The sequence below is a fragment of the Aphelocoma coerulescens genome, unplaced genomic scaffold (assembly GCF_041296385.1).
Source record: "Aphelocoma coerulescens isolate FSJ_1873_10779 unplaced genomic scaffold, UR_Acoe_1.0 HiC_scaffold_150, whole genome shotgun sequence".
NCBI lineage: Eukaryota > Metazoa > Chordata > Aves > Passeriformes > Corvidae > Aphelocoma > Aphelocoma coerulescens.
Genome location: NW_027183500.1, coordinates 234,123 through 259,412, shown reverse-complemented (window position 1 = coordinate 259,412; position 25,290 = coordinate 234,123). Strand labels below are relative to the sequence as shown.

At 59.6% G+C, this 25,290-nt stretch overlaps 1 protein-coding gene across 1 annotated transcript in view; it reads left to right on the top strand.

Annotated features, from left to right (window-relative positions):
- The first annotated feature begins 270 nt into the window (after window positions 1–270).
- Window positions 271–25,290, top strand: part of LOC138100880 (histone-lysine N-methyltransferase 2B-like) — a 68,245-nt gene continuing 43,225 nt past the window's right edge. Inside the window, exons 1-10 of the mRNA XM_068998709.1 lie at window positions 271–376; window positions 3,441–3,587; window positions 6,598–6,692; window positions 10,366–10,463; window positions 13,597–13,691; window positions 15,567–15,656; window positions 18,742–18,834; window positions 20,162–20,241; window positions 21,640–21,725; window positions 23,842–23,945. Of these exons, the coding sequence (XP_068854810.1) occupies window positions 293–376; window positions 3,441–3,587; window positions 6,598–6,692; window positions 10,366–10,463; window positions 13,597–13,691; window positions 15,567–15,656; window positions 18,742–18,834; window positions 20,162–20,241; window positions 21,640–21,725; window positions 23,842–23,945 (972 nt within the window). The 5' untranslated portion in view covers window positions 271–292. The remainder of the gene's footprint in view (window positions 377–3,440; window positions 3,588–6,597; window positions 6,693–10,365; window positions 10,464–13,596; window positions 13,692–15,566; window positions 15,657–18,741; window positions 18,835–20,161; window positions 20,242–21,639; window positions 21,726–23,841; window positions 23,946–25,290) is intronic.

Below are 25,290 nucleotides of genomic sequence, written 5' to 3'. Positions count from 1 at the left end.
TTTGGGCCTTTTTGGGAGGTTTTGGGAGGTTTTTTGGGGGTTTTCGGGGGTTTTTGGGAGGTTTTCTGGGAGGTTTTTTGGGAGGGTTTTTTGGGAGGTTTTTGGAGCTTTAAGGGAGGGGTTTTGGGAGGTTTTTGGGTGGATTTTGGGGTTTTTTGGGGCGCCGACTCCGAATCCGGAGGTTTTTTGGCGCTGCCGACCCCAAATTCGGCGTTTTTTACCCAAATCCCGCCTTTTTCCCCCAAATCCCGGCCCTTCCCAGGAGGATTCCGCCCTGGACAACGTTTGGCTCATGGGGGGGCTCAGCATCCTCTCCTCGGTGCCGGTCACGGCCCCCCTCGTTTGTCTGCTCTGCGCCAGCAAAGGCCTCCACCAGGTACCCCCAAATTCGGGAGGGGCCCCAAAATTCCCAAAATTCCCCAAAATCCCCGGAATTCCCAAAAAAACCCCGCGGAAATCCCCAAATCCGCTGATTTTTGAGGGATTTTTGAGGGATTTTTAAAGGTTTTTTGGGGTTTGAGGCGCCCAAAAATTTTGGAAGGGATCCCAAAAATTCGGGAGTGGATCCCAAAAATTTGGGAAGGTCCCAAAATTCCCAAAGATCCCAAAAAAACCCCGGAATTCCCAAAAAAACCCCGCAGAAATCCCAAAATCCGCTGATTTTTTATGGATTTTGGAGGGATTTTTGAGAGATTTTTAAGGGGTTTTTAAAGGTTTTTTGGGGGTTGAGGTCCCTAAAAAATTTTGGGAGGAGATCCCAGAAATTTTGGGAAGGTCCCAAAATTCCGAAGGGTCCCAAAAATCCCCGGAATTCCCAAAAAAACCCCGCGGAAATCCCAAAATCCGCTGATTTTTGAGGGATTTTTAATGAATTTTTAAGGGATTTTTAAAGGATTTTGGGGTTTGAGGCGCCCAAAAATTTTCGGGAGGGGCCCCAAAAATTTCGGGAGGGGCCCCCAAAAATTTCGGGAGGGGATCCAAAAATTTGGAAGGTCCCAAAATTCCCAAAGATCCCAAAAAACCCCGGAATTCCCAAAAAAGCCCCGCGGAAATCCCCAAATCCGCTGATTTTTGAGGGATTTTTTATGGATTTTTAAAAGTTTTTTGGGGTTTGAGGCGCCCAAAAATTTGGGAAGGGATCCCAAAAATTCGGGAGGGGATCCCAAAAATTTGGGAAGGTCCCAAAATTCCAGAGGGTCCCAAAAATCCCCGGAATTCCCAAAAAAACCCCGCGGAAATCCCAAAATCCGCTGATTTTTTATGGATTTTTGAGGGATTTTTAAAGGTTTTTTGGGGTTTGAGGCGCCCAGAAATTTTGGGAGGGGCCTCAAAAATTTTGGGAAGGTCCCAAAAATTCTGGGAAGGTCCTAGAAATTTGGGAAGGTCCCAAAATTCTGAAGGGTCCCAAAAAACCCCGGAATTCCCAAAAAAACCCCCGGAAATCCCCAAATTCGCTGATTTTTAATGGATTTTTGGGGGATTTTTGAGACATTTTTGAAGGACTTTGTAAGTTTTTTTGGGGTTTGAGGCGCCCAAAAATTTTGGGAAAGGTCCCAAAAATTTGGGAAGGTCCCAAAATTCCCAAAGATCCCAAAAAGCCCCGGAATTCCCAAAAAAACCCTGTGGAAATACCAAAATCCGCTGATTTTTTATGGATTTTGGAGGGATTTTTGAGAGATTTTTAAGGGATTTTTAAAGGTTTTTTGGGGGTTGAGGTCCCTAAAAAATTTTGGGAGGAGATCCCAGAAATTTTGGGAAGGTCCCAAAATTCCGAAGGGTCCCAAAAATCCCCGGAATTCCCAAAAAAACCCCGCGGAAATCCCAAAATCCGCTGATTTTTGAGGGATTTTTAATGAATTTTTAAGGGATTTTTAAAGGATTTTGGGGTTTGAGGCGCCCAAAAATTTTCGGGAGGGGCCCCAAAAATTTCGGGAGGGGATCCCAAAAATTTGGGACGGTCCCAAAATTCTGGGGGATCCCAAAAAACCCCGGAATTCCCAAAAAAGCCCCACGAAAATCCCCAAATCTGCGGATTTTTGGTGGATTTTTGAGGGATTTTTGGGTGGATTTGGGGTTTTTTTGGGTCCGTTTTGGGATTTTTTGGGGTTTTTTTTTGGCGGGGAAATTTTGGGGTTTTTTGGGGGATTTTTTTGGGTGAATTTTGGGGGTTTTTGGGGTCTCACCTGTCCCAGCCCTGACTCCGTCCAGCAGGGGGCGCTGTGCCATTTCCTGGTGATTTTGGGGTGGATTTGGGAGCATTTTGGGGCCGTTTTTGCCCATTTTAATGGGATTTTTAGGGTGGAATTTGGGGATTTTTTGGGGGATTTTTTTGGGTGAATTTTGGGGGTTTTTGGGGTCTCACCTGTCCCAGCCCTGGCTCTTTCCAGCAGGGGGCGCTGTGCCATTTCTCAGTGATTTTGGGGCATTTTGGGGCTGTTTTTGCCCATTTAAATGGGATTTTTTGGGTGGAATTTGGGGATTTTTTTTGGGAGGATTTTTTGGGGGATTTTTTGGGTGAATTTTGGGGGTTTTCGGGGGTCTCGCCTGTCCCAGCCCTGGCTCTGTCCAGCAGGGGGCGCTGTGTCACTTTTCAGTGATTTTGGGGCCGTTTTTGCCCATTTTAAGGGGATTTTTTGGGTGGAATTTGGGGATTTTTTGGGGAGGATTTTTTTGGGTGAATTTCGGGGTTTTTTGGGGTCTCACTTGTCTCAACCCTGACTCCGTCCAGCAGGGGGCGCTGTGTCGCTTCTCAGTGATTTTGGGGCCGTTTTTGCCCATTTTAAGGGGATTTTTTGGGTGGAATTTGGGATTTTTTTGGAGGATTTTTTGGGTGGATTTTTTTGGGTGAATTTTGGGGGTTTTTGGGGTCTCGCCTGTCCCAGCCCTGGCTCTGTCCAGCAGGGGGCGCTGTGTCACTTTTCATTGGATTTGGGGTGGATTTGGGGCGTTTTGGGGCCGTTTTTGCCCGTTTTAATGGGATTTTTTGGGGTGGAATTCGGGGATTTTTGGAGGGGTTTTTTTTGGGTGAATTTTGGGGGTTTTTGGGGTCTCACCTGTCCCAGCCCTGGCTCCGTCCAGCAGGGGGCGCTGTGTCACTTCTCAGTGATTTTGGGGGCGATTTTGGGGCGTTTTGGGGCCGTTTTTGCTCATTTTTTAACGGGATTTTTTGGGTGGAATTTGGGGATTTTTTGGGGGATTTTTTTGGGTGAATTTCGGGGGTTTTTGGGGTCTCACATGTCCCAGCCCCAACTGCATCCAGCAGGGGGCGCTGTGCTGTTTCCTGGTGATTTTGGGGTGGATTTGGGGCATTTTGGGGCCAATTTTGTTCATTTTTTAACGGGATTTTTTGGGTGGAATTCGGGGATTTTTTTGGGAGGGATTTTTTTGGGCGGATTTCGGGCGTTTTCGGGGTCTCACCTGTGGCTGCGCTGTGCCCGCAGCTGGTGCTGTGCCAGGTGTGCTGCCAGCCCTTCCACACCTTCTGCCTGGGCGCGGGGGAGGGGCCGGGGCCGGGCCAGGCCGAGGCCTGGAGCTGCCGGCGCTGCCGCAGCTGCGGCGTCTGCGCCAGGAGGGGGCGCCCGGCCAAGGTGAGAGCGCCCGGCGGGCACCTGGGGGCACCTGGGGGCACCTGGGGGGAGAAAAACACACCTGGGGGGCACCTGGGGGCACCTGGGGGGAGAAAAACACACCTGGGGGGCACCTGGGGGGCACCTGGGGGGAGAAAAACACACCTGGGGGGCACCTGGGGGTACCTGGGGGGAGAAAAACACACCTGGGGGGCACCTGGGGGGCACCTGGGGGCACCTGGGGGGGATCTGGGGGTACCTGGGGGCACCTGGGGGCACCTGGGGGTACCTGGGGCACCTGGGGGGTACCTGGGGGGCACCTGGGGGTACCTGGGGGGCACCTGGGGGCACCTGGGGGTACCTGGGAGGGATCTGGGGGGTCCTGGGGGTACCTGGGGGTACCTGGGGGTACCTGGGGGGCACCTGGGGGGCACCTGGGGGGTACCTGGGGGTACCTGGGGGCACCTGGGGCACCTGGGGGTACCTGGGGGGCACCTGGGGGTACCTGGGAGGGATCTGGGGGCACCTGGGGGGCACCTGGGGGGCACCTGGGGGCACCAAAACACACCTGGGGGGTACCTGGGGGGAGAAAAACACACCTGGGGGTACCTGGGGGGCACCTGGGGGTACCTGGGAGGGATCTGGGGGTACCTGGGGGCACCTGGGGGTACCTGGGCGCACCTGGGAGGGATCTGGGGGCACCTGGGGGGTACCTGGGGGCACCTGGGGGGGATCTGGGGGCAACTGGGAGGGATCTGGGGGCACCTGGAGGGCACCTGGGGGTCCTGGGGGCACCTGGGGGGTCCTGGGGGGGCACCTGGGGGGCACCTGGGGGGCACCTGGGGGCACCTGGGAGGGGATCTGGGGGCACCTGGGGGGCACCTGGGGGGTACCTGGGGGGCACCTGGGGGGGCACCTGGGGGGTACCTGGGGGTACCTGGGCACACCTGGGGATACCTGGGGGGCACCTGGGGATACCTGGGGGGAGGAAAAACACACCTGGGGATACCTGGGGGGCACATGGGGCACCTGGGGGGCACGGAAACACACCTGGGGGGCACCTGGGAGGGATCTGGGGGGTCCTGGAGGGCACCTGGGGGGCACCTGGGGGGAGAAAAACACACCTGGGGGGCACCTGGGGGGCACCTGGGGGGGCACCTGCGGGCACGGAAACACACCTGGGAGGGATCTGGGGGGCACCTGGGGGGTACCTGGGCACACCTGGGGGTACCTGGGGGGTCCTGGGGGCACCTGGGGGGCACCTGGGGGGCACAAAAACACACCTGGGGGGCACATGGGGCACCTGGGGGGCACGGTAACACACCTGGGAGGGATCTGGGGGGCACCTGGGGGTAGCTGGGCACACCTGGGGGCACCTGGGGGGTACCTGAGGGCACCTGGGGGCACCTGAGGGCACCTGGGGGTACCTGGGGGTACCTGGGGGGGATTTTGGGGGGTCCCAGGTGAATTTTGGGGCAGTTTGGGGGGGTCCCTGGGGGATTTTGGGGGTCCCCCATTGGATTTGGGATGGTGCCGCTGAATTTTGGGGTTCCCCTGATGGATTTTTGGGGTCCCTGAGGAGTTTTTGGGGTGGTTTTGGGGTTCCCTGGTGGATTTTGGGGTTCCCCACTGGGTTTTTGGGGTGATTTTGGGGTTCCCTGATGAATTTTTGGGGTTCCCTGATGGATTTTGGGGTGCCTGATGGATTTTGGGGTCCCCTGACGTGGATTTTGGGGTCCCTGATGGATTTTGGGGTGGTTTTGGGGTGATTTGGGTTCCCTGATGAATTTTGGGGTCCCTGACGTGAATTTTGGGGTCCCCGATGGATTTTGGGGTCCCCGGTGGATTTTGGGGTCCCTGACGTGGATTTTGGGGTCCCCGATGGATTTTAGGGTGGTTTTGGGGTGTTTTGGGTTCCCCGATGGATTTTGGGGTGCCTGACGTGGATTTTGGGGTTCCCTGATGGATTTTGGGGTCCCTGATGGATTTTGGGGTGGTTTTGGGGTGATTTGGGTTCCCCGATGGATTTTGGGGTCCCCGATGGATTTTAGGGTGGTTTTGGGGTGTTTTGGGGTCCCCGATGGATTTTGGGGTTCCCCAATGAATTTTGGGGTCCCCGATGGATTTTGGGGTTCCCCAATGAATTTTGGGGTCCCCGATGGATTTTGGGGTGCCTGACGTGGATTTTGGGGTGGTTTTGGGGTGATTTGGGTTCCCCGATGGATTTTGGGGTGCCTGACGTGGATTTTGGGGTCCCCGATGGATTTTGGGGTCCTTGACGTGGATTTTGGGGTGGTTTTGGGGTGATTTGGGTTCCCCGATGGATTTTGGGGTCCCCGATGGATTTTGGGTTCCCTGACGTGGATTTTGGGGTTCCCCAATGAATTTTGGGGTCCCTGATGGATTTTGGGGTCCCTGACGTGGATTTTGGGGTGGTTTTGGGGTGTTTTGGGTTCCCCAGTGGATTTTGGGGTGCCTGACGTGGATTTTGGGGTGCCTGACGTGGATTTTGGTGTCCCCGATGGATTTTGGGGTCCCTGACGTGGATTTTGGGGTGGTTTTGGGGTGATTTGGGTTCCCTGATGAATTTTGGGGTCCCCGATGGATTTTGGGTTCCCTGACGTGGATTTTGGGGTTCCCCAATGAATTTTGGGTTCCCCGATGGATTTTGGGGTCCCTGACGTGGATTTTGGGTTCCCTGACGTGGATTTTGGGGTTCCCCAATGAATTTTGGGGTCCCCGATGGATTTTGGGGTGCCTGACGTGGATTTTGGGGTCCCTGACGTGGATTTTGGGGTGCCTGATGTGGATTTTGGGGTCCCCGATGGATTTTGGGGTGCCTGACATGGATTTTTGGGGTTCCCCAATGAATTTTGGGGTCCCCGATGGATTTTGGGGGTCCCTGACGTGGATTTTGGGGTCCCTGACGTGGATTTTGGGGTGCCTGACGTGGATTTTGGGGTGCCTGACGTGGATTTTGGGGTCCCCGATGGATTTTGGGGTCCCTGACGTGGATTTTGGGGTCCCCCAGCCGCTGCTCGAGTGCCGCCGCTGCCGCCCGCTGTTTCCACGCCGCCTGCCTGGGCCCGGGGGGCGCCCCCCAAAATCCCCCCGGGGGGCCAATGGGTGAGCGGGGGAGGGGAAATTGGGGGATTTTGGGGGGATTTTGGGGAATTTTGGGGAATTTTGGGGCGGTTTCAGGGTTTTTAAGGGGGGTTTTAGGAAGTTTTGGGGGGATTTTGGGGGGGTTTTGGGATTTTTGGGGGAGTTTTGGGGATTTTTGGAGGGGGTTGGGAATTTTTGGCAGAATTTTGGGATATTTTGGGGGGGTTTCGGATTTTTTGGGGGGGGTTTTGGAATTTTTGAGGGGGGTTGGGGGATTTTTGGGGGGTTTTGGGATTTTTTGGGGACGGTTTGGGATTTTTTGGGGGTGGTTTGGGATTTTTTGGGAGGATTTGGGAATTTCTGGGGGAATTTTGGGTTTTTTTGGGGAAATTTTGGAATTTTGGGGGGATTTGGGGATTTTTTAAGGGGGGTTTTAGGAAGTTTGGGGGTTTTTGGGGGGAGTTTTGGGGATTTTTGGGGGGAGATTTTGGATTTTGGGGAGAATTTTGGGATATTTTGGGGGGGTTTCGGATTTTTTGGGGGGGTTTTGGGAATTTTTGAGGAGGGTTGGGGGATTTTTGGGGGGTTTTGGGATTTTTTGGGGTTCTGGAATTTTTTGGGGATGGTTTGGGATTTTTTGGGGGTGGTTTGGGAATTTTGGGGGGAATTTTGGGGGGGGGGGGTTGGGATTTTTGGGGGGAGTTTTGGGATTTTTTGGGGGGGGTTGGGATTTTTTGGGGCAATTTGGGAATTTTTGAGGGGGAATTTTGGGATTTTTTGGGGAAATTTGGGGATTTTTAGGGGGTTTGGGAATTTTTGGAAGGTTTTCGGATTTTTGAGGAGGGTTTTAGGAATTTTGGGGGAACTTTGGGATTTTTTGGGAGAATTTTGGGATTTTTTGGGGCAATTTGGGAATTTTTGAGGGAGGTTTTGGGATTTTTTGGGGGGTTCTGGAATTTTTTTGGGACAATTTGGGATTTTTTGGGGGCGGTTTGGGAATTTTTGAGGGGGATTTTGGGGGAGATTTTGGGATTTTGGGGGGAATTTTGGGATTTTTGGGGGAGATTTTGGGATTTTGGAGGGGTTCTGGACTTCTTGGGGTTTCTGGAACTTTTTGGGGGGAGTTTTGGGAATTTTGGGGGACTTGGGGAATTTGGGGGGGGCTTTGGGAATTTTGGGGGGAGATTTTGGGGTTTTGGGAGGTGCTTGGGGTTTTTGGGGGGGGGTTGGGGAGATTTTTGGGGGTTCTGAAAATTTTGGGGGGGATTTTGGGATTTTTTGGGGATTTTTTTGGGGGTGTTTTGGAATTTTGGGGGAGTTTGGGGATTTTTGGGGGGAGATTTTGGGATATTTTGGGGGAGTTTTGGGGATTTGGGGATTTTTTTGGGGGGGGTTGGAATTTTTTGGGGCTTTCAGGGATATTTTGGGGGTATTTGGGGTCATTTTGGGGTGGTTTGGGGCCGTTTCGGGGGCATTTTTGGGCCATTTTGGGCGATTTCTGGGATTTTGGGTGGTTTTGGGGTCTCTGGGATATTTGGGGGGGGGATTTTAGGACATTTTTGGGGGGTTTTGGGCCATTTTGGGGGGGGTTGGGCGGTTTTGGGCCATTTTGGGGGGGGTTGGGTCATTTTCGGTGATTTTGGGGGGCTTTGGGCCATTTTTGGGGGATTTCAGGCGGTTTTGGGACATTTGGGGAGGGAGTTGGGGGGTTTGGGGTAATTTTGGGATATTTTGGGGGGTTTTGGGTAATTTTGGGTGGTTTCAGGACATTTTTGGGGGGTTTTGGGGGGATTTTGGGTGATTTTGGGGAGGTTTGGGAACATTTTGGGGGGTTTGGAGGGGATTTTGGGTGGTTTTGGGCCATTTTGGGTAATTTTGGGGGTTTGGGGTAATTTTGGGTGGTTTCGGGACATTTGGGGGAGGTTGGGTCAGTTTGGGCTGTTTTGGGGGGGTTTTGGGTCATTTTGGGGGATTTTAGGGGAGTTTTGGGCCATTTTGGGACATTCTGGGGGGATTTTGGGTGATTTTGGGAAGGTTTGGGGACATTTTGGGGGGGTTGGGAGGGGATTTCGGGCCATTTGGGGACTTTTTGGGGGTTTTTGGGTAATTTTGGGTGGTTTCAGGACATTTTGGGGGGGTTGGGGTGATTTTGGGGAGGTTTGGGAACATTTGGGGGGGTTGGAGGGGATTTTGGGCGGTTTTGGGACAATTTGGGACATTTTGGGGTGGTTTTGGGTAATTTCAGGCAGTTTTGGGGGAGTTTTGGGACATTTTGGGGGATTTTGGGTGATTTTGGGAAGGTTTGGGGACATTTTGGGGGGTTGGAGGGGATTTCGGGCGGTTTTGGGACATTTGGGGAGGGAGTTGGGGGTTTGGGGTAATTTTGGGATATTTTGGGGGGTTTTGGGTAATTTTGGGTGGTTTCAGGACATTTTTGGGGGGTTTTGGGGGGATTTTGGGTGATTTTGGGGAGGTTTGGGAACATTTTGGGGGGGTTTGGAGGGGATTTTGGGTGGTTTTGGGCCATTTTGGGTAATTTTGGGGGTTTGGGGTAATTTTGGGTGGTTTCGGGACATTTGGGGGAGGTTGGGTCAGTTTGGGCTGTTTTGGGGGGGTTTTGGGTCATTTTGGGGGAGTTTTGGGCCATTTTGGGACATTCTGGGGGGATTTTGGGGGGATTTTGGGTGATTTTGGGAAGGTTTGGGGACATTTTGGGGGGGTTGGAGGGGATTTCGGGTGGTTTTGGGCCATTTTTGGGGGAGGTTGTGGGGGTTTTGGGGCATTTTGGGCCATTTTGTGGGGTTTTGGGTAATTTTGGGTGGTTTCAGGACATTTTTGGGGGGTTTTGGGCCATTTTGGGGGAGTTTTGGGGAGGTTTGGGAACATTTTGGGGGGGTTTGGAGGGGATTTCGGGCGGTTTTGGGTCATTTTGGGGTGGTTTGGGGTAATTTTGGGTGGTTTTGGGTGGGTTTCAGGTGGTTTCGGGACATTTTGGGGGGTTTGGGGCCGTTTTGGGCGGATTTTGGGGAGTTTTGGGGGAATTTTGTGGGGTTTTGGGCTGTTTTGGGGGGGGTTGGGCCATTTTGGGGGGGGGTTGGGCTGGTTTGGGTGATTTTGGGGTTTTGGGAACATTTTTGGGGGTTTGGGGAATTTGGGGCGGGTTGGGGCCATTTTGGGGGGATTTTGGGACATTTTGGGACATTTTGGGACATTTTGGGAGGGCTTTGGGCCATTTCAGGATCTTTTGGGGGGGTTTGGGGGGTTTTGGGTAATTTTGGGGCCATTTCAGGACATTTTGGGGGAGTTTGGGGGGTTTTGGGTAATTTTGGGTGATTTCAGGATCTTTTGGGGGGGTTTGGGGGGTTTTGGGTAATTTTGGGTGATTTCAGGATTTTTTGGGGGGTTTGGGGGGTTTTGGGTAATTTTGGGCCATTTCAGGATCTTTTGGGGGGGTTGGGGGGTTTTGGGTAATTTTGGCTGATTTCAGGATCTTTTGGGGGGTTTGGGGGGTTTTGGGTAATTTTGGGCCATTTCAGGATCTTTTGGGGGGTTTGGGGGGTTTTGGGTAATTTTGGGCAATTTCAGGATCTTTTGGGGGGTTTTGGGTAATTTCGGGCCATTTCAGGATCTTTTGGGGGGGTTTGGGGGTCCCCCCGACCCCCCCTGACCCCCCCGTGCCCCTCCCCCCCCCCAGGTGTGCTGGGGCTGCTCTCGGTGCCGGAGCTGCGGGACCCCCGAGGGGGGGGGAGGGGCGGGACCCCCACTCCGGGCTCTGCCCCCCCTGCGCCCACGGTGAGGGGGGAGGGGGAGCGGGGGGGGGTTTGGGGGGGATTTGGGGGGATTTGGGGGAAATTTGGGTGGATTTTGGGGGAATTTGGGGGGATTTTGGGAGGATTTGGGGGGATTTTGGGTGGATTTGGGGGGATTTTGGGTGGATTTGGGGGATTTTGGGGTGGATTTTGGGGAAATTTGAGAGATTTGGGTGGATTTGGGTGGATTTTGGGTGGATTTTGGGGAAATTTGGGAGGTGTGGGGGGAATTGGGGGAATTTGGGGGATTTTGGGGGAATTTGGGGGGATTTGGGGGGGATTTTTGGGGGGATTTTGGGGTGGGATTTGGGGGGAATTTGGGGGGATTTTGGGGGATTTCGGGGATTTGGGGGAAATTTGGGTGGATTTTGGGGGAATTTGGGGGAATTTGAGGGGATTTTGGGGGGATTTCGGGGGATTTTGGGAGGATTTGGGGGGATTTTGGGGGGGATTTTGGGGGGATTTGGAGAAATTTGGGGGATTTTGGGGGGTTATGGGGGATTTTGGGGTGGATTTTGGGGAAATTTGGGAGATTTGGGTGGATTTGGGTGGATTTTGGGGAAATTTGGGAGGTGTGGGGGGAATTGGGATTCTGGGGGAATTTGGGGGGATTTTGGGGGAATTTGGGTGGATTTTGGGGGGGATTTTTGGGGGGATTTTGGGGGGAATTTGGGGGGATTTTGGGGAAATTTGGGAGATTTGGGTGGATTTTGGGGAATTTTGGGGGGATTTGGGTTAAATTGGAGGAGATTAGGTTTAATTTGTGGGGTTTTGGTTAAATTTGAGGATTTTTGGTTAAACTTGAGCATTTTGGGGTAAATTTCGGGTTTTTTGTTAAATTTTCGGTATTTTTGGTTAAATTTGGGGTTTTTTTTGGTTAAATTTGGGGATTTTCGGTTAAATTTGGGGATTTTGGGTTAAATTTTGGGATTTTGGGGTAAATTTCGGGTGTTTTGTTAAATTTTCGGTATTTTGGTGAAATTTGGGGGGTTTTTTTGTTAAATTTTGGGATTTTGGGATAATTTGGGTATTTTGGATAAATTTTTTTGTATTTTGGGTTAAATTCGGGGGATTCTTTGGTTAAATTTTGGGATTTTGGGTATATTTGGGTATTTTTGGTTAAATTTTGGGATTTTGGGTTAAATTCGGGGGATTCTTTGGTTAAATTTGGCTATTTTGGGTTAAATTTGGGTATTTTTGGTTAAATTTTGGGATTTTGGGTTAAATTTGGGTATTTTGGGTTAAATTCGGGGGATTTTTGGGTTAAATTTGGGGATTTGGGGTTAAATTTGGGGGATTTGGGGTTAAATTCGGGGGATTTTTTGGTTAAACTTGGGGATTTTGGGTTAAATTTGGGGATTTGGGGTTAAATTTGTGCATTTTGGGTTAAATTTGGGGTTGTTTTTGGCGTTTCCGGGGGTGCTGACCCCTCCCCTCCCCCTCCCCCCTTTTCCCAGGGAGCTGCTGCCCCCAGTGCGGGGTGGGGGAGGGGCCGGACCCCCCCAGCCCCCCCCGGCCGAAGGGGGAGGGGCAGGGGGGGGAGGGGCAGCAGGAGGACGAGGGGGGGGAGGGGCCGCAGCCCCTCCCCCGCTGCCGCTGCGGCCGCCGCCCCCCAGGTGAGGGGAGGGGGGGGGAGGGGCACCCCGAGAGTTTGGGGGAATTTGGGACCCCCCCCCAAAATCCCCCCCTGGAGCCCCCCCAAAATCTTCTCGGGGGGGGGGGGGGGAGGGGTCTGGGAGCAGCAAAATCCCCCCAGGAACCCCCCAGAATCCACTCAGGATCCCCCAAAATTCCCCAGGACCCCCCCAAAATCTCCTCAGAACCCCCTAAAATCCACTCAGGACCCCCCCAAATCCCCCCAGGACCCCCAAACCCCCCCAAGGACCCCCCAAAATTCCCCAGGACTCCCCAAAATTCCCAAGGACCCCCCAAAATCCTCTCAAGACCCTCCAAACCCCCCCAAGGAACCCCCCAAAATTCCCCAGGACCCCCCCAAACCCCCTCAGGACCCCCCAAAATTCCCTCAGGACCCCCTAAACCCCCCCAAGGACCCCCCAAAATTCCCCAGGACTCCCCAAAATCCCCCAAGGACCTCCCCAAATCCCCTCAAGACCCCCCAAAATCCCCCCCAGGAGCCCCAAAATCCCCTCAGGACCCCCCAAAATCCCCTCAGGACCCTCCAAACCCTCCAATGACCCCCCAAAATTCCCCAGGACCCCCCAGAATACCCTCAGCGCCGTCCAAATGCCCCCAGTGACCCCCCAAAATTTCCCAGGACCCCCCAAAATCCCCTCACGACCCCCCAAAATCCCACCAGGACCCCCCAAACCCACCCAGGACCCCCCAAAATCCCCCAGGACCCCCCCAAAATTGCCCCAAGTGGACTTGGGGACCCCCAAAATCCTCTCTGGCCTCCCAAAATCCCACCCAGGACCCCCCAAAATCCCCTCAGGATCCCCCAAAATCACCTCAAGTGGCGTCTGGGACCCCCAAAATTCTCTCAGGACCCCCCAAAATCCCACCCCGGACCCCCCCCAATCCCCTCAGGACCCCCCAAAATCCCTCCAGGACCCCCCAAACCCCCTCTGGGACCCCCCAAATCCCCCTAGGACCCCCCCCAAACTCCTCCAGGATCCCCCCAAATCCCCTCAGGGCCCCCCACAATCACCCCAAGTGGGGTCTGGGAGCCCCAAAATCCCCTCAGAACCCCCCCAAACTCCTCTGGGACCCCCAAAACCCCCCTCAGGACCCCCCAAAATCCCCCCAGGACCCCCCCAAAATCCCCTCAGGACCCCCCAAAATCCTCTCAGGACCCCCCAAATTCCCCCAGGAGCCCCCAAAATCCCCTCAGGACCCCCCCAAACTCCCCTCAGGACCCCCCAAGCCCCCCCAAGGACCCCCCAAAATTCCCAAGGACCCCCCAAACCCCCCCAAGAACCCCCCAAAATTCCCCAGGACTCCCCAAAAATCCCCCAAGGACCTCCCCAAATCCCCTCAAGACCCCCCAAAATCCCCCCCAGGACCCCCCAAAAATCCCCCAAGGACCCCCCCCAAACCCTCCCAGGACCCCCCCCACCCCCCCAGGTGGGGTCTGACCCCTCCCCCTCCCCGTGCAGGTGCTGCGGGCCCCGCCCTGCAGGGGGCGCTGCGGGAGGTGCTGGGGGCGCTGCTGAGCTCCGCCCACGGCCCCGCCCTGCGGAGCTGCGGCCAGGTGAGGGGGAGGGGCCGGGGAGGGGGAGGGGGAGGGGAGGGGGAGGGGGAGGGGGAGGGGCCGGGGATGGGGAGGGGGAGGGGCCGGGGGAGGGGACGGGGAGGGGCTGGGGGAAGGGGAGGGGGAGGGGCCGGGGGAGGGGCCGGGGAGGGGCTGGGGGAAGGGGAGGGGGAGGGGCTAGGGGAGGGGAGGGGGAGGGGCTGGGGGAGGGGACGGGGAGGGGCCGGGGAAGGGGAGGGGGAGGGGGAGGGGCCGGGGAGGGGGAGGGGCTGGGGGAGGGGGAGGAGCCCGGGGGAGGGGACGGGGAGGGGCTGGGGGAGGGGACGGGGAGGGGCTGGGGGAAGGGGAGGGGGAGGGGCTGGGGGAGGGGCCGGGGGAGGGGAGGGGGAGGGGCTGGGGGAAGGGGAGGGGGAGGGGCCAGGGGAGGGGACGGGGAGGGGCCGGGGGAGGGGGAGGGGGAGGGGCTGGGGGAAGGGGAGGGGGAGGGGCCGGGGGAGGGGACGGGGAGGGGCTGGGGGAAGGGGAGGGGGAGGGGCCGGGGGAGGGGCCGGGGAGGGGCCGGGGGAGGGGAGGGGGAGGGGCCGGGGGGAGGGGAGGGGGAGGGGCTGGGGGAAGGGGAGGGGCTGGGGGAAGGGGAGGGGCTGGGGGAAGGGGAGGGGAAGGGGAGGGGGAGGGGCCAGGGGAGGGGCCGGGGGAAGGGGAGGGGGAGGGGCCGGGGGGAGGGGAGGGGGAGGGGCCAGGGAGGGGGAGGGGCTGGGGGAAGGGGAGGGGAGGGGCTGGGGGAAGGGGAGGGGGAGGGGCCGGGGGAGGGGCCGGGGAGGGGCCGGGGGAGGGGGAGGGGGAGGGGCTGGGGGAGGGGACGGGGAGGGGCTGGGGGAGGGGGAGGGGGAGGGGCCAGGGGAGGGGACGGGGAGGGGCTGGGGGAAGGGGAGGGAGAGGGGTCGGGGGAGGGGCCGGGGGAGGGGCTGGGGGAAGGGGAGGGGGAGGGGGGAGGGGAGGGGGAGGGGCCAGGGGAGGGGACGGGGAGGGGCCGGGGGAAGGGGAGGGGGAGGGGCCGGGGGAGGGGAGGGGGAGGGGGAAGGGGAGGGGGTTGGGGGCAGGGTTACAGGGGAAGGGGCGGGGCCAGGGGAGGGGGCGGGGCCGGGGGAGGGGGCGGGGCCAGGGGAGGGGGAGGGGCGGGGTTACAGGGGAAGGGGCGGGGTCCGGGGGGGTGGGGGGCAGGGAAGGGGGCGGGGCCTGGGGAGGGGGCGGGGCCTGGGGAGGAAGTGGGGGAGGGGGCAGGGCCTGGGGGGGCCAGGGGAGGGGGTGGGGTTACAGGGGAGGGGGCAGGGCCTGGGGAGGGGGTGGGACTGGGGGAGGGGCAGGGCCATGGGAGGGGGCGGGGCCGGGGGAGGGGAGGGGGCCTGGAGAGGGGGTGGGGCCGGGGGAGGGGGCGGGGTTACACCTGAGGGGTGTGGTCACACCTGGAGGGGGTGGGGCCGGGTGAGGGGGAGGGGCCAGGGGGAGGGGGAGGGTCGGGGCCGGGGAGAGAGGGGGCGGTGCCAGGTGAGGGGGCGGGGCCGGGGAGGGGGCGGGGTTACACCTGAGGGGGCGGGGCTACGGCTGGGGGGAGGGGTCAATGGTGGAGGGGGTGTGGTCACATTTGAGGGGGGAGGGGTCTCACCTGAGGGGGGCGTGGCCGCACCTGGGGGTGGGCGTGGTTACAGCTGGGGTGGGCGTGGCCACACCTGGAGGGGAGGGGTCACACCTGGGGTGGGCGTGGCCACAGCTGGGGTTACACCTGAGCCCCCCTCCCCAAATGTGGGGGTGGGGTGGCTTTGACCTTTGACCCTTTGACCTTTGACCTTTGACCTTTGGCCTTTGCCCCCTCCCCAGTGCCCCCCCGGGGGTCCCCAGGCCCACCCCGGGCCCTGCGACCTCGGCGCCGTCGGGGCCCTGCTGGAGGGGGGCGGCTACGGAGGCCTGGTGAGAGGGAGGGCTGGGAATGGCGGGAAAAGGGCGGGAAATGGGCGGGAAAAGGGCGGGAAATGGGCGGGAAAAGGGCGGGAAAAGGGCGGGAAATGGGGGGGGAATGGGGGAAAAAGGGGGGAAAAGGGGGGGGGGAAATGGGGGGAAAAGGGGGGGGAAATGGGGGGAAAAGGGCGGGAAATGGGGGGGAAAAGGGGGGCGGGAAATGGGGGGGAAATGGGCAGGAAATGAGAGGGAAATGGGGGGGAAATGAGGGAGAAAAGGGTGGGAAATGGGGGGAAAATGGGCGGGAAAAATGGGAGAGGGCGGGAAAAGGGCGGGAAAATGGGCGGGAAAATGGTGGCAAATGGGGGGGGAAATGGCGGGAAAATGGGGGGAAAATGGGCGGGAAAAGGGGGGGAAAAAGGGCGGGAAAAGGGCGGGGAAATGGGGGGAAAATGGGCAGGAAATCAGCAGGAAATCAGCGGGAAATCAGCGGGAAAGGGCAGGAAAAGAGGGGGAAAAGGGCGGGAAAAGGGGGGGAAATGGGCGGGAAATGGGAAAATAGGCGGGAAAATGGGCGGGAAAATGGGTGGGAAAATGGGGGGAAAAGGGCGGGAAAAGGGCGGGAAGGGGGGAAATGGGCGGGAAAAATGGTGGGAAAAGGGCAGGAAATGGGGGGGGAAAAATGGGCGGGAAAAGGGCAGGAAAATGGGCGGGAAAATGGGCAGGAAATGGGCGGGAAATGGGCGGGAAAAGGGCGGGAAATGGGGGGGAATGGGCGGGAAAAGGGCGGGAAAATGGGTGGGAAAAGGGGGGGGAAATGGGCGGGAAAAGTGGGAAAGGGCGGGAAAAGGGTGGGAAAAGGGTGGGAAAGTTGGCGGGAAAATGGGCAGGAAATGGGGAGGGGAAAAGGGTGGGAAAATGGGCGGGAAAAGGGCGGGAAATCAGCGGGAAATCAGCGGGAAAGGGCAGGAAAAGAGGGGGAAAAGGGCGAGAAAAGGGGGGGAAATGGGCGGGAAAAGGGCGGGAAAAATGGGCGGGAAATGGGAAAATAGGCGGGAAAATGGGCGGGAAAATGGGGGAAAATGGGCGGGAAAAGGGCGGGAAAAGAGGGGGAAAAGGGCGGGAAAAGGGGGGGAAATGGGTGGGAAAAGTTGGAAAGGGTGGAGAAAATGGGCGGGAAAATGGCGGGAAACAGGCGGGAAAAGGGTGGGAAAAGGGGGGGAAATGGGCGGGAAAATGGGGAGAAATGGGCGGGAAATGGGGGGAAAAGGGCGGGAAATGGGGGGAAATGGGCAGGAAAAGGGTGGGAAAAGGGCGGGAAAAGGGTGGGAAATGGGGGGAAATGGGCAGGAAATGAGAGGGAAATGGGGGGGAAATGGGGGGAAAAGGGCGGGAAAAGGGTGGGAAAATGGCAGGAAAATGGGCGGGAAATGGGGGGGAAAGGGTGGGAAACGGGCGGGAAAAGGGCGGGAAATGGGGCGGGAAATGGGCGGGAAAAGGGGGGGAAATGGGTGAGAAAAGGGCGGGAAAAATGGGGGAAAATGGGCGGGAAATGGGAAAATGGGCGGGAAAATGGGTGGGAAAATGGGGGGAAAAATGGGCGGGAAAAGGGCGGGAAAAGGGCGGGAAAAGGGGGGGAAAATGGGTGGGAAAAGTTGGAAAGGGTGGAGAAAATGGGCGGGAAAATGGCGGGAAACGGGCGGGAAAAGGGTGGGAAAAGGGGGGGAAATGGGCGGGAAATGGGGGGAAAAGGGCGGGAAAAGGCGGGAAAATGGGTGGGAAAATGGGCGGGAAATGGGCGGGAAAAGGGTGGGAAAATGGGAAAGGGTGGGAATGGCGGGAAAAGGGCGGGAAAATGGTGGGAAAATGGGCGGGAAAAGGGGGGAAAAATGGCGGGAGAATGGCGTGAAATGGGCGGGAAAAGGGCGGGAAAAATGGGGGGAAATGGGCGGAAAAGGGCAGGAAAAATGGGGGGAAATGGGCGGGAAAATGGGGAGAAATGGGCGGGAAATGGGGGGAAAAAGGGCGGGAAAAGGCGGGAAAATGGGTGGGAAAATGGGCGGGAAATGGGCGGGAAAAGGGTGGGAAAATGGGAAAGGGCGGGAATGGCGGGAAAAGGGCGGGAAAAGGGAGGGAAAATGGGCGGGAAAAGGGGGGAAAAGGGCGGGAAATGGCGGGAAATGGGGGGGAGTGGCGGGAAAAATGGGGGGAATGGCGGGAATTCCAGGAACGGCGGGAAAAGGGGAAATGGCGGGAATTCTGGGAAATGGCGGGAAAAACGGGAATTGGCGGGAAAGGGGGGAATGGCGGGAATTCGGGGAAACGGCGGGAAAAGGGGAGGAAATGGCGGGAATTTTGGGAAATGGGGAGAATTTTGGGAAACGGCAGGAAACAGGAATGGCGGGAATTCTGGGAATGGCGGGAATTCCGGGAATGGCGGGAAAAGGGGGGCAAGGGCAGGAACGGCGGGAATTCTGGGAATCCTTGAATTTGGGGGGAAAAATTTGGCAATTGGCGGGGGAAAATCTGGAAATTTGGGGGGAAGAAATTCCAAAATTTGAGGCAAAAAATTCCAAAGATTTTGGGGGAGAAAATCCTGGAAATTTGGGGGAAAAAAATCCAAAGTTTGGGAGAAAACGTGGAAATTTGGGGAGGCGGAAAAATCCCAAAATTTGGAGGCAAATCCTGAAATTTGGGGGAAGAAAATCCAAAATTTGGGTGGGGGATGGGCGAGGCTCCCGAATTTTGGGGTGGGGGGTCCCAAATTTGGGGTTTAGGGGGGGGTCCAAAATTGGGGTTGAGGGTTCCAAATTTGAGTGGGGGAGGGGCGGGGGTCCCAAAATTTGGGGTTGGGGGGGGCCCAAATTTGGGGTGGGAGTCCCGAATTTGGGGCTGGGGGGGTCCCGAATTTGGGGTTGGGGTCCCGAATTTGGGGCTGGGGGGGTCCCGAATTTGGGGTTGGGGGGGTCCTGAATTTGGGGTTGGGGTCCCGAATTTGGGGTTGGGGGGGTCCCGAATTTGGGGTTGGGGGTCCCGAATTTGGGGTGGGGGTCCCGAATTTGGGGTGGGGGGTCCCACGGTGCCCCTCCCCCAGCAGGGCTTTGCCAGGGACGTGGCCGGGGTCCTGCTCAGGGGGGGGAGGGGCGGGGCCGACCCCTCCCCCGACGGCGCCCGGGACCTCTTCGTGCAGGTGGGGGAGGGGCATCGAAAATTGGGGGGGGGGGGAGGGGGCCCAAAATTGGGGGGGAAGGACCCCAAAAATGGGGGGGAGGGGTCCCAAAACTGGGGGTGGGGGAGGGGTAAAAAATGAGGGGGGAGGGGTCCCAAAAATGGGGGGAGGGAGCCCAAAATGGGAAGGGAAGGGTAAAAAATGAGGGTGGGGGAGGAGTAAAAAATGGGGGGAGGGGTCCCAAAAATGGGGGTGGGGGAGGGGCTCAAAAACGGGAGAGGGGAAGGGGTAAAAATGGGGGGGGAGGGGTCCCAAAAAGGGGGGGAAGGGTCCCAAAATTGGTGGTGGGGGAGGGGTCCCAAAAATGGGTGAGAGGGGTCCCAGGAGTGGGGGAGGGGCCCCAAAAATGGGGGGGAGGGTCCCAAAATTGGGGGTGGGGGAGGGGTCCCAAAAATGAGGGCAGGGATCCCAAAAATGAGGGTGGGGGGGGGGGTCCCAAAATTGGGGGGGAGGGGGAGGGGCCCAAAAATGGGGGGGAGGGGTCCCAAAAATGAGAGGGGGGGGTTCCAGGAGTGGGGGGTGGGTCCCAAAATTGGGGGGGAGGGTCCCGAAAAGGGGGGGAGGGGTCCCAAAAATGGGGGCAGAGGAGGGGTAAAAAGTGGGGGGAGGGGTCCCAAAAATGGGGAGGGAAGGGTAAAAAATGGGGGTGGGGGAGGGGCCCAAAAATGGGTGGGAGGGGTCGCAGGAGTGGGGGGGGGGGGGGTCCCAAAAATGGGGGGGAGGGGGAGTGGCCCAAAAATGGGGGGGAGGGGCCCAAAAATGGGGGGGAAGGGCCCCAAAACGGGGGGGGGAGGGGTCCCAAAAATTGGGGGGGGGAGGGGCCCAAAAATGGGGGGGAGGGGCCCAGAAATGGGGGTGGGGGAGGGGTAAAGAATGGGGAGAGGGGTCCCAAAAATGGGGGGGAGGGGTAAAAAATGGGGGGAGGGGCCCAAAAATGGGTGGGAGGGGTCGCAGGAGTGGGGGGGGGGGGTCCCAAAATTGGGGGGGACAGGGAGAGACCCAAAAATGGGGGAGGGGTCCCAAAAATTTGGGGGGGAGGGGCCCAAAAATGGGGAGGGAGGGGCCCAAAATTAGGGGTGGGGGAGGGGCCCAAAATTAGGGGTGGGGGAAGGGCAAAGAATGGGGAGAGGGGTCCCAAAAATGGGGGGGGGGGGAGGGGCCAAAATGGGGGTGGGGGAGGGGTTTTTAGGGATGGGGGCAGAGCAAAAAAAACGGGGGGAGGGGTCCCAAAATTGGGGGTGGGGGGAGGGGCAGCCCAGCACCCACGGCCGCCCCTCCCCCCCCCCAGCTGATGGGCGGAGCCTTCCCCTGGTTCGACATCCGGGACCCCAAAATTTGGAGCCCCCCCGGGACCCCCCCGACCCCCAAGTGAGTGAAGGGGGGGGGGGAGGGGCTGGGAGGGGGATTTTGGGGGGGTCCTGGGTGGGGTTTGGGGGTTCCCGGGTGGGATTTGGGGGGTCCCAGGTGAATTTTGGGGGGTCCCGGGTGGGATTTGGGGGCTCCCAGATGGGATTTTGGGTCCCCAGGTGAATTTGGGGGTCCCCGGGTGGGTTTTGGGGGTTCCTGGGTGGGATTTGGGGGTTCCCAGGTGGGATTTGGGGTTCCCAGGTGAATTTTGGGGGTTCCCGGGTGGAATTTGGGGTGTCCCAGGTGAATTTTGGGGGTTCCCAGGTACATTTTGGGGTTCCTGGGTGAATTTGGGGGTTCCCAGGTGGAATTTGGGGGTTCCCGGGTGGGATTTGGGGGTTCCCAGGTGAATTTTGGGGGTCCGAGCTGAATTTTGGGGGTTCCCAGGTAAATTTTGGGGGTTTCCCAGGTGGGATTTTGGATCCCCAGGTCGATTTTGGGGGGTCCCAGGTGAATTTTGGGGGTTCCCAGGTGGGATTTTGGGTTCCCACGTGGGATTTGGGGGGTCCCAGGTGAATTTTGGGGGTTCCCAGATGGGATTTTGGGGATTCCCAGGTAGATTTTAGGTGTCCCAGGCGAATTTTGGGGGTTCCCGGGTGGGTTTTGGGGGTTCCCAGGTGGATTTTTGGGGGTCCCAGGTGAATTTTGGGGGTTCCCAGGTGGGATTTGGGGGTTCCCAGGTGGATTTTTGGGGGTCCCAGGTGAATTTTGGGGGTTCCCAGGTGGGATTTTGGGTTCCCAGGTGAATTTTGGGGGTTTCCGGGTGGGATTTGGGGGGTCCCAGGTGAATTTTGGGGGTTCCCGGGTAGGTTTTGGGGGTTCCCAGGTGGGATTTGGGGGTCCTGGGTGGGATTTGGGAGTTCCCAGGTGGGATTTGGGGGTGTCCCAGGTGAATTTTGGGGGTCCCGGGTGAATTTTGGGGGTTCCCGGGTGAATTTTGGGGGTTCCCGGGTGAATTTGGGGGTTCCCAGGTGAATTTTGGGGTTGCCAGGTAGATTTTAGGTGTCCCAGGTGAATTTTGGGGGTCCCAGGTGGAATTTTGGGCTCCCAGGTGAATTTTAGGGTGTCCCAGGTGAATTTTGGGGGTTCCCAGGTGGGATTTTTGGTGTCCCAGGTGAATTTTGGGGGTTCCCGGGTGAATTTTGGGGGGTCCCAGGTGGGATTTTGGGGGTTCCCAGGTGGGATTTTGGGTTCCCAGGTGAATTTTGGGGTTCCCAGGTGGATTTTGGGGGTTCCCAGGTGAATTTTGGGGGGTCCCGGGTGGGTTTTGGGGGTTCCCAGGTAGATTTTAGGTGTCCCAGGTGAATTTTGGGGGGTCCCGGGTGGGTTTTGGGGGTGCTGACCTGGCCCCTCCCCCAGCGGGGCGCTGCCCCTGGCTGTGCTGCCGCCCTCCAGTGACCACACCTACGCCAGGTGGCGCCAGGAGCCGGCCCCGCCCCCCGCAGGTGAGCCCCGCCCACCCCGGGCACACCTGGGGAGGCCACGCCCACTTTGGGGCTGAGCCCCGCCCACATTGAGCTCACCTGGGGAGGCCACGCCCCCTTTGGGGCTGAGCCACGCCCACCTGAGCTCACCTGAGGCGGCCACGCCCCCTTTGGGGATGACCCCGCCCACCCTGAGCTCACCTGGGGAGGCCACGCCCCCTTTGGGGCTGAGCCACGCCCACCCCGGGCACACCTGATGAGGCCACGCCCCCTTTGGGGCTGAGCCACGCCCACCCCGGGCACACCTGATGAGGCCACGCCCCCTTTGGGGCTGAGCCACGCCCACCCCGGGCACACCTGGGGAGGCCACGCCCCCTTTGGGGCTGAGCCACGCCCACCCCGGGCACACCTGAGGAGGCCACGCCCACTTTGAGGCTAAGCCTCGCCCACCTGAGCTCACCTGAGGTGGCCACGCCCCCTTTGGGGCTGAGCCACGCCCACCCCGGGCACACCTGAGGAGGCCACGCCCACTTATGAGGCTCAGCCACGCCCTCCTGAGCTCACCTAAAGAGGCCACGCCCCCTTTGGGGCTGAGCCCCGCCCACCTTGGCTCACCTGTCTGGGCCACGCCTACTTTTGGGCTGAGCCACGCCCACCCCAGCCACACCTGAGGAGGCCACGCCCCCTTTGGGGCTGAGCCACGCCCACCTGAGCTCACCTGTGCGGGCCACGCCCACTTTGAGGCTCAGCCACACCCACCTGAGCTCACCTGGGGAGGCCACGCCCCCTTTGAGGCTAAGCCACGCCCACCTGAGCTCACCAGAGGTGGCCACGCCCCCTTTGGGGCTGAGCCACGCCCACCCCGGGCACACCTGGGGAGGCCACGCCCCCTTTGGGGCTGAGCCACGCCCACCCCGGGCACACCTGAGGAGGCCACGCCCACTTTGAGGCTGAGCCACGCCCACCTGAGCTCACCTGAGGTGGCCACGCCCACTTTGAGGCTGAGCCACGCCCACCCTGAGCTCACCTGAGGTGGCCACGCCCCCTTTGGGGCTGAGCCACGCCCACCTCGGGCACACCTGATGAGGCCACGCCCCCTTTGGGGCTGAGCCACGCCCACCTCGGGCACACCTGATGAGGCCACGCCCCCTTTGGGGCTGAGCCACGCCCACCCCGGGCACACCTGAGGAGGCCACGCCCACTTTGAGGCTCAGCCCCGCCCACCTGAGCTCACCTGAGGAGGCCACGCCCACTTTGGGGCTGAGCCCCACCCACCTGAGCTCAGCTGGGGAGGCCACGCCCCCTTCGAGGCTAAGCCACGCCCACCTGAGCTCACCTGTCTGGGCCACGCCCACTTTGGGGCTGAGCCACGCCCACCCTGAGCTCACCTGAGGTGGCCACGCCCCCTTTGGGGCTGAGCCCCGCCCACCTGGGCTCACCTGTCTGGGCCACGCCCACTTTAAAGCTAAGCCACGCCCACCCCGGGCACACCTGGGGAGGCCCCGCCCCCTTTGAGGCTCAGCCACGCCCACCTGAGCTCACCTGAGCAGGCCACGCCCCTTTTGGGGCTGAGCCACGCCCACCTGAGCTCACCTGAGGTGGCCACGCCCACTTTGAGGCTCAGCCACACCCACCTGAGCTCACCTGAGGTGGCCCCGCCCCCTTTGGGGCTGAGCCACGCCCACCTGGGCTCACCTGTGCAGGCCACGCCCACTTTAAAGCTAAGCCACGCCCACCCCGGGCACACCTGGGGAGGCCACGCCCCCTTTGAGGCTAAGCCCCGCCCACCTGAGCTCTGCTGGGGAGGCCACGCCCCCTTTGGGGCTGAGCCACGCCCACCTGAGCTCACCTGAGGTGGCCACGCCCCCTTTGAGGCTCAGCCACGCCCACCTGAGCTCACCTGAGGAGGCCACGCCCCCTTTGGGGCTGAGCCACGCCCACCTGAGCTCACCTGAGGTGGCCACGCCCCCTTTGAGGCTCAGCCACGCCCACCTGAGCTCACCTGAGGAGGCCACGCCCACCCGGAGCTCACCTGTCTGGGCCACGCCCCCTTTGAGCGAAGCCCCGCCCCCTTCCCCCCTCACCTGCCCAGGTGGGCGTGGCCCCGCGGGCTGACCCCGCCCCTTTTCCCTTCCAGGTGAGGAGGGGGCGGAGCCGGCGGTGCCGAAGGCGGCGGGAGGGGGAGGGGCGGACGAGCGGCAGTGCACGCTGTGCCTGCGCTGCGGGGACGCACCTGCCCAGGTGAGGGGGCGGGGCCGGGGGCGGGGTTTTGGGGGGGATTTTGGGGGATTTGGGGCTCAGGTGTGGGGTTTGGGGACCATTTTGGGGGTTTTGGGGCTCAGGTGAGCAGGGGCGGGGCTCAGGTGTGGGGTTTGGGGGACATTTTGGGGGTTTTGGGGCTGTTTTGAGAGGTTTTGGGGCTCAGGTGAGTGGGGGCGGGGCTCAGGTGAGGGGTTTTGGGGGGAATTTGGGGGTTTTGGGGCTCAGGTGAGCAGGGGCGGGGCTCAGGTGTGGGGTTTGGGGCGGGGTTTGGGGCTCAGGTGAGTGGGGGCAGGGCTCAGGTGAGGGGTTTTGGGGGGGTTTTGGGGCTTAGGTGAGGGGTTTGGGGGCCATTTTGGGGGTTTTGGGGCTCAGGTGAGCAGGGGCGGGGCCGGGATGGGGTTTGGGGTGGGATTTGGGGCTCAGGTGTGGGGTTTGGGGGACATTTTGGGGGATTTGGGGCTCAGGTGTGGGGGAGGGGCTGGGGGCGGGGTTTGGGGCTCAGGTGAGGGGTTTTGGGGACATTTTGGGGGATTTGGGGCTCAGGTGAGGGGATTGGGAGCTGCTTTGAGGGGTTTTGGGGGGGTTGGGGCTCAGGTGAGCAGGGGCGGGGTCGGGGTGGGGTTTGGGGGGGTTTTGGGGCTCAGGTGAGGGGGTTTTGGGGGGGTTTTGCGGGGTTTTGGGGCTCAGGTGAGCAGGGGTGGGGCCAGGGCGGGGTTTGGGGCTCAGGTGAGCAGGGCGTGGCGCGGGTGAGGGGTTTTGGGGGATTTGGGGTTCAGGTGAGGGGGGGCAGGGCTTGGGCGGGGCTGGGGGCAGGGATTGGGGCTCAGGTGAGGGGTTTTGGGGACATTTTGGGGGATTTGGGGCTCAGGTGAGGGGGTTTTGGGGCTGTTTTGCGGGGTTTTGGGGCTCAGGTGAGTGGGGGCGGGGCTCAGGTGAGGGGTTTTGGGGGGGTTTTGGGGCTCAGGTGTGGGATTGGGGAGGCATTTTGGGGATTTTGGGGCTCAAGCGAGGGTTTTGGGGCTCAGGTGAGTGGGGGCGGGGCTCAGGTGAGGGGTTTTGGGGGGGTTGGGGCTCAGGTGAGCAGGGACGGGGCCGGGGTTGGGTTTTGGGGGGTTTTAGGGCTCAGGTGAGGGATTTGGGAGGCGTTTTGGGGGATTTGGGGCTCAGGTGAGGGGGTTTTGGGGGGGTTTTGGGGCTCAGGTGAGGGGGTTTTGGGGCTGTTTTGAGGGGTTTTGGGGCTCAGGTGAGCGTGGGCAGGTGAAATTTGGGGGGCTCAGGTGAGGGGTTTGGGGCTCAGGTGAGCAGGGGCGGGGCTCAGGTGTGG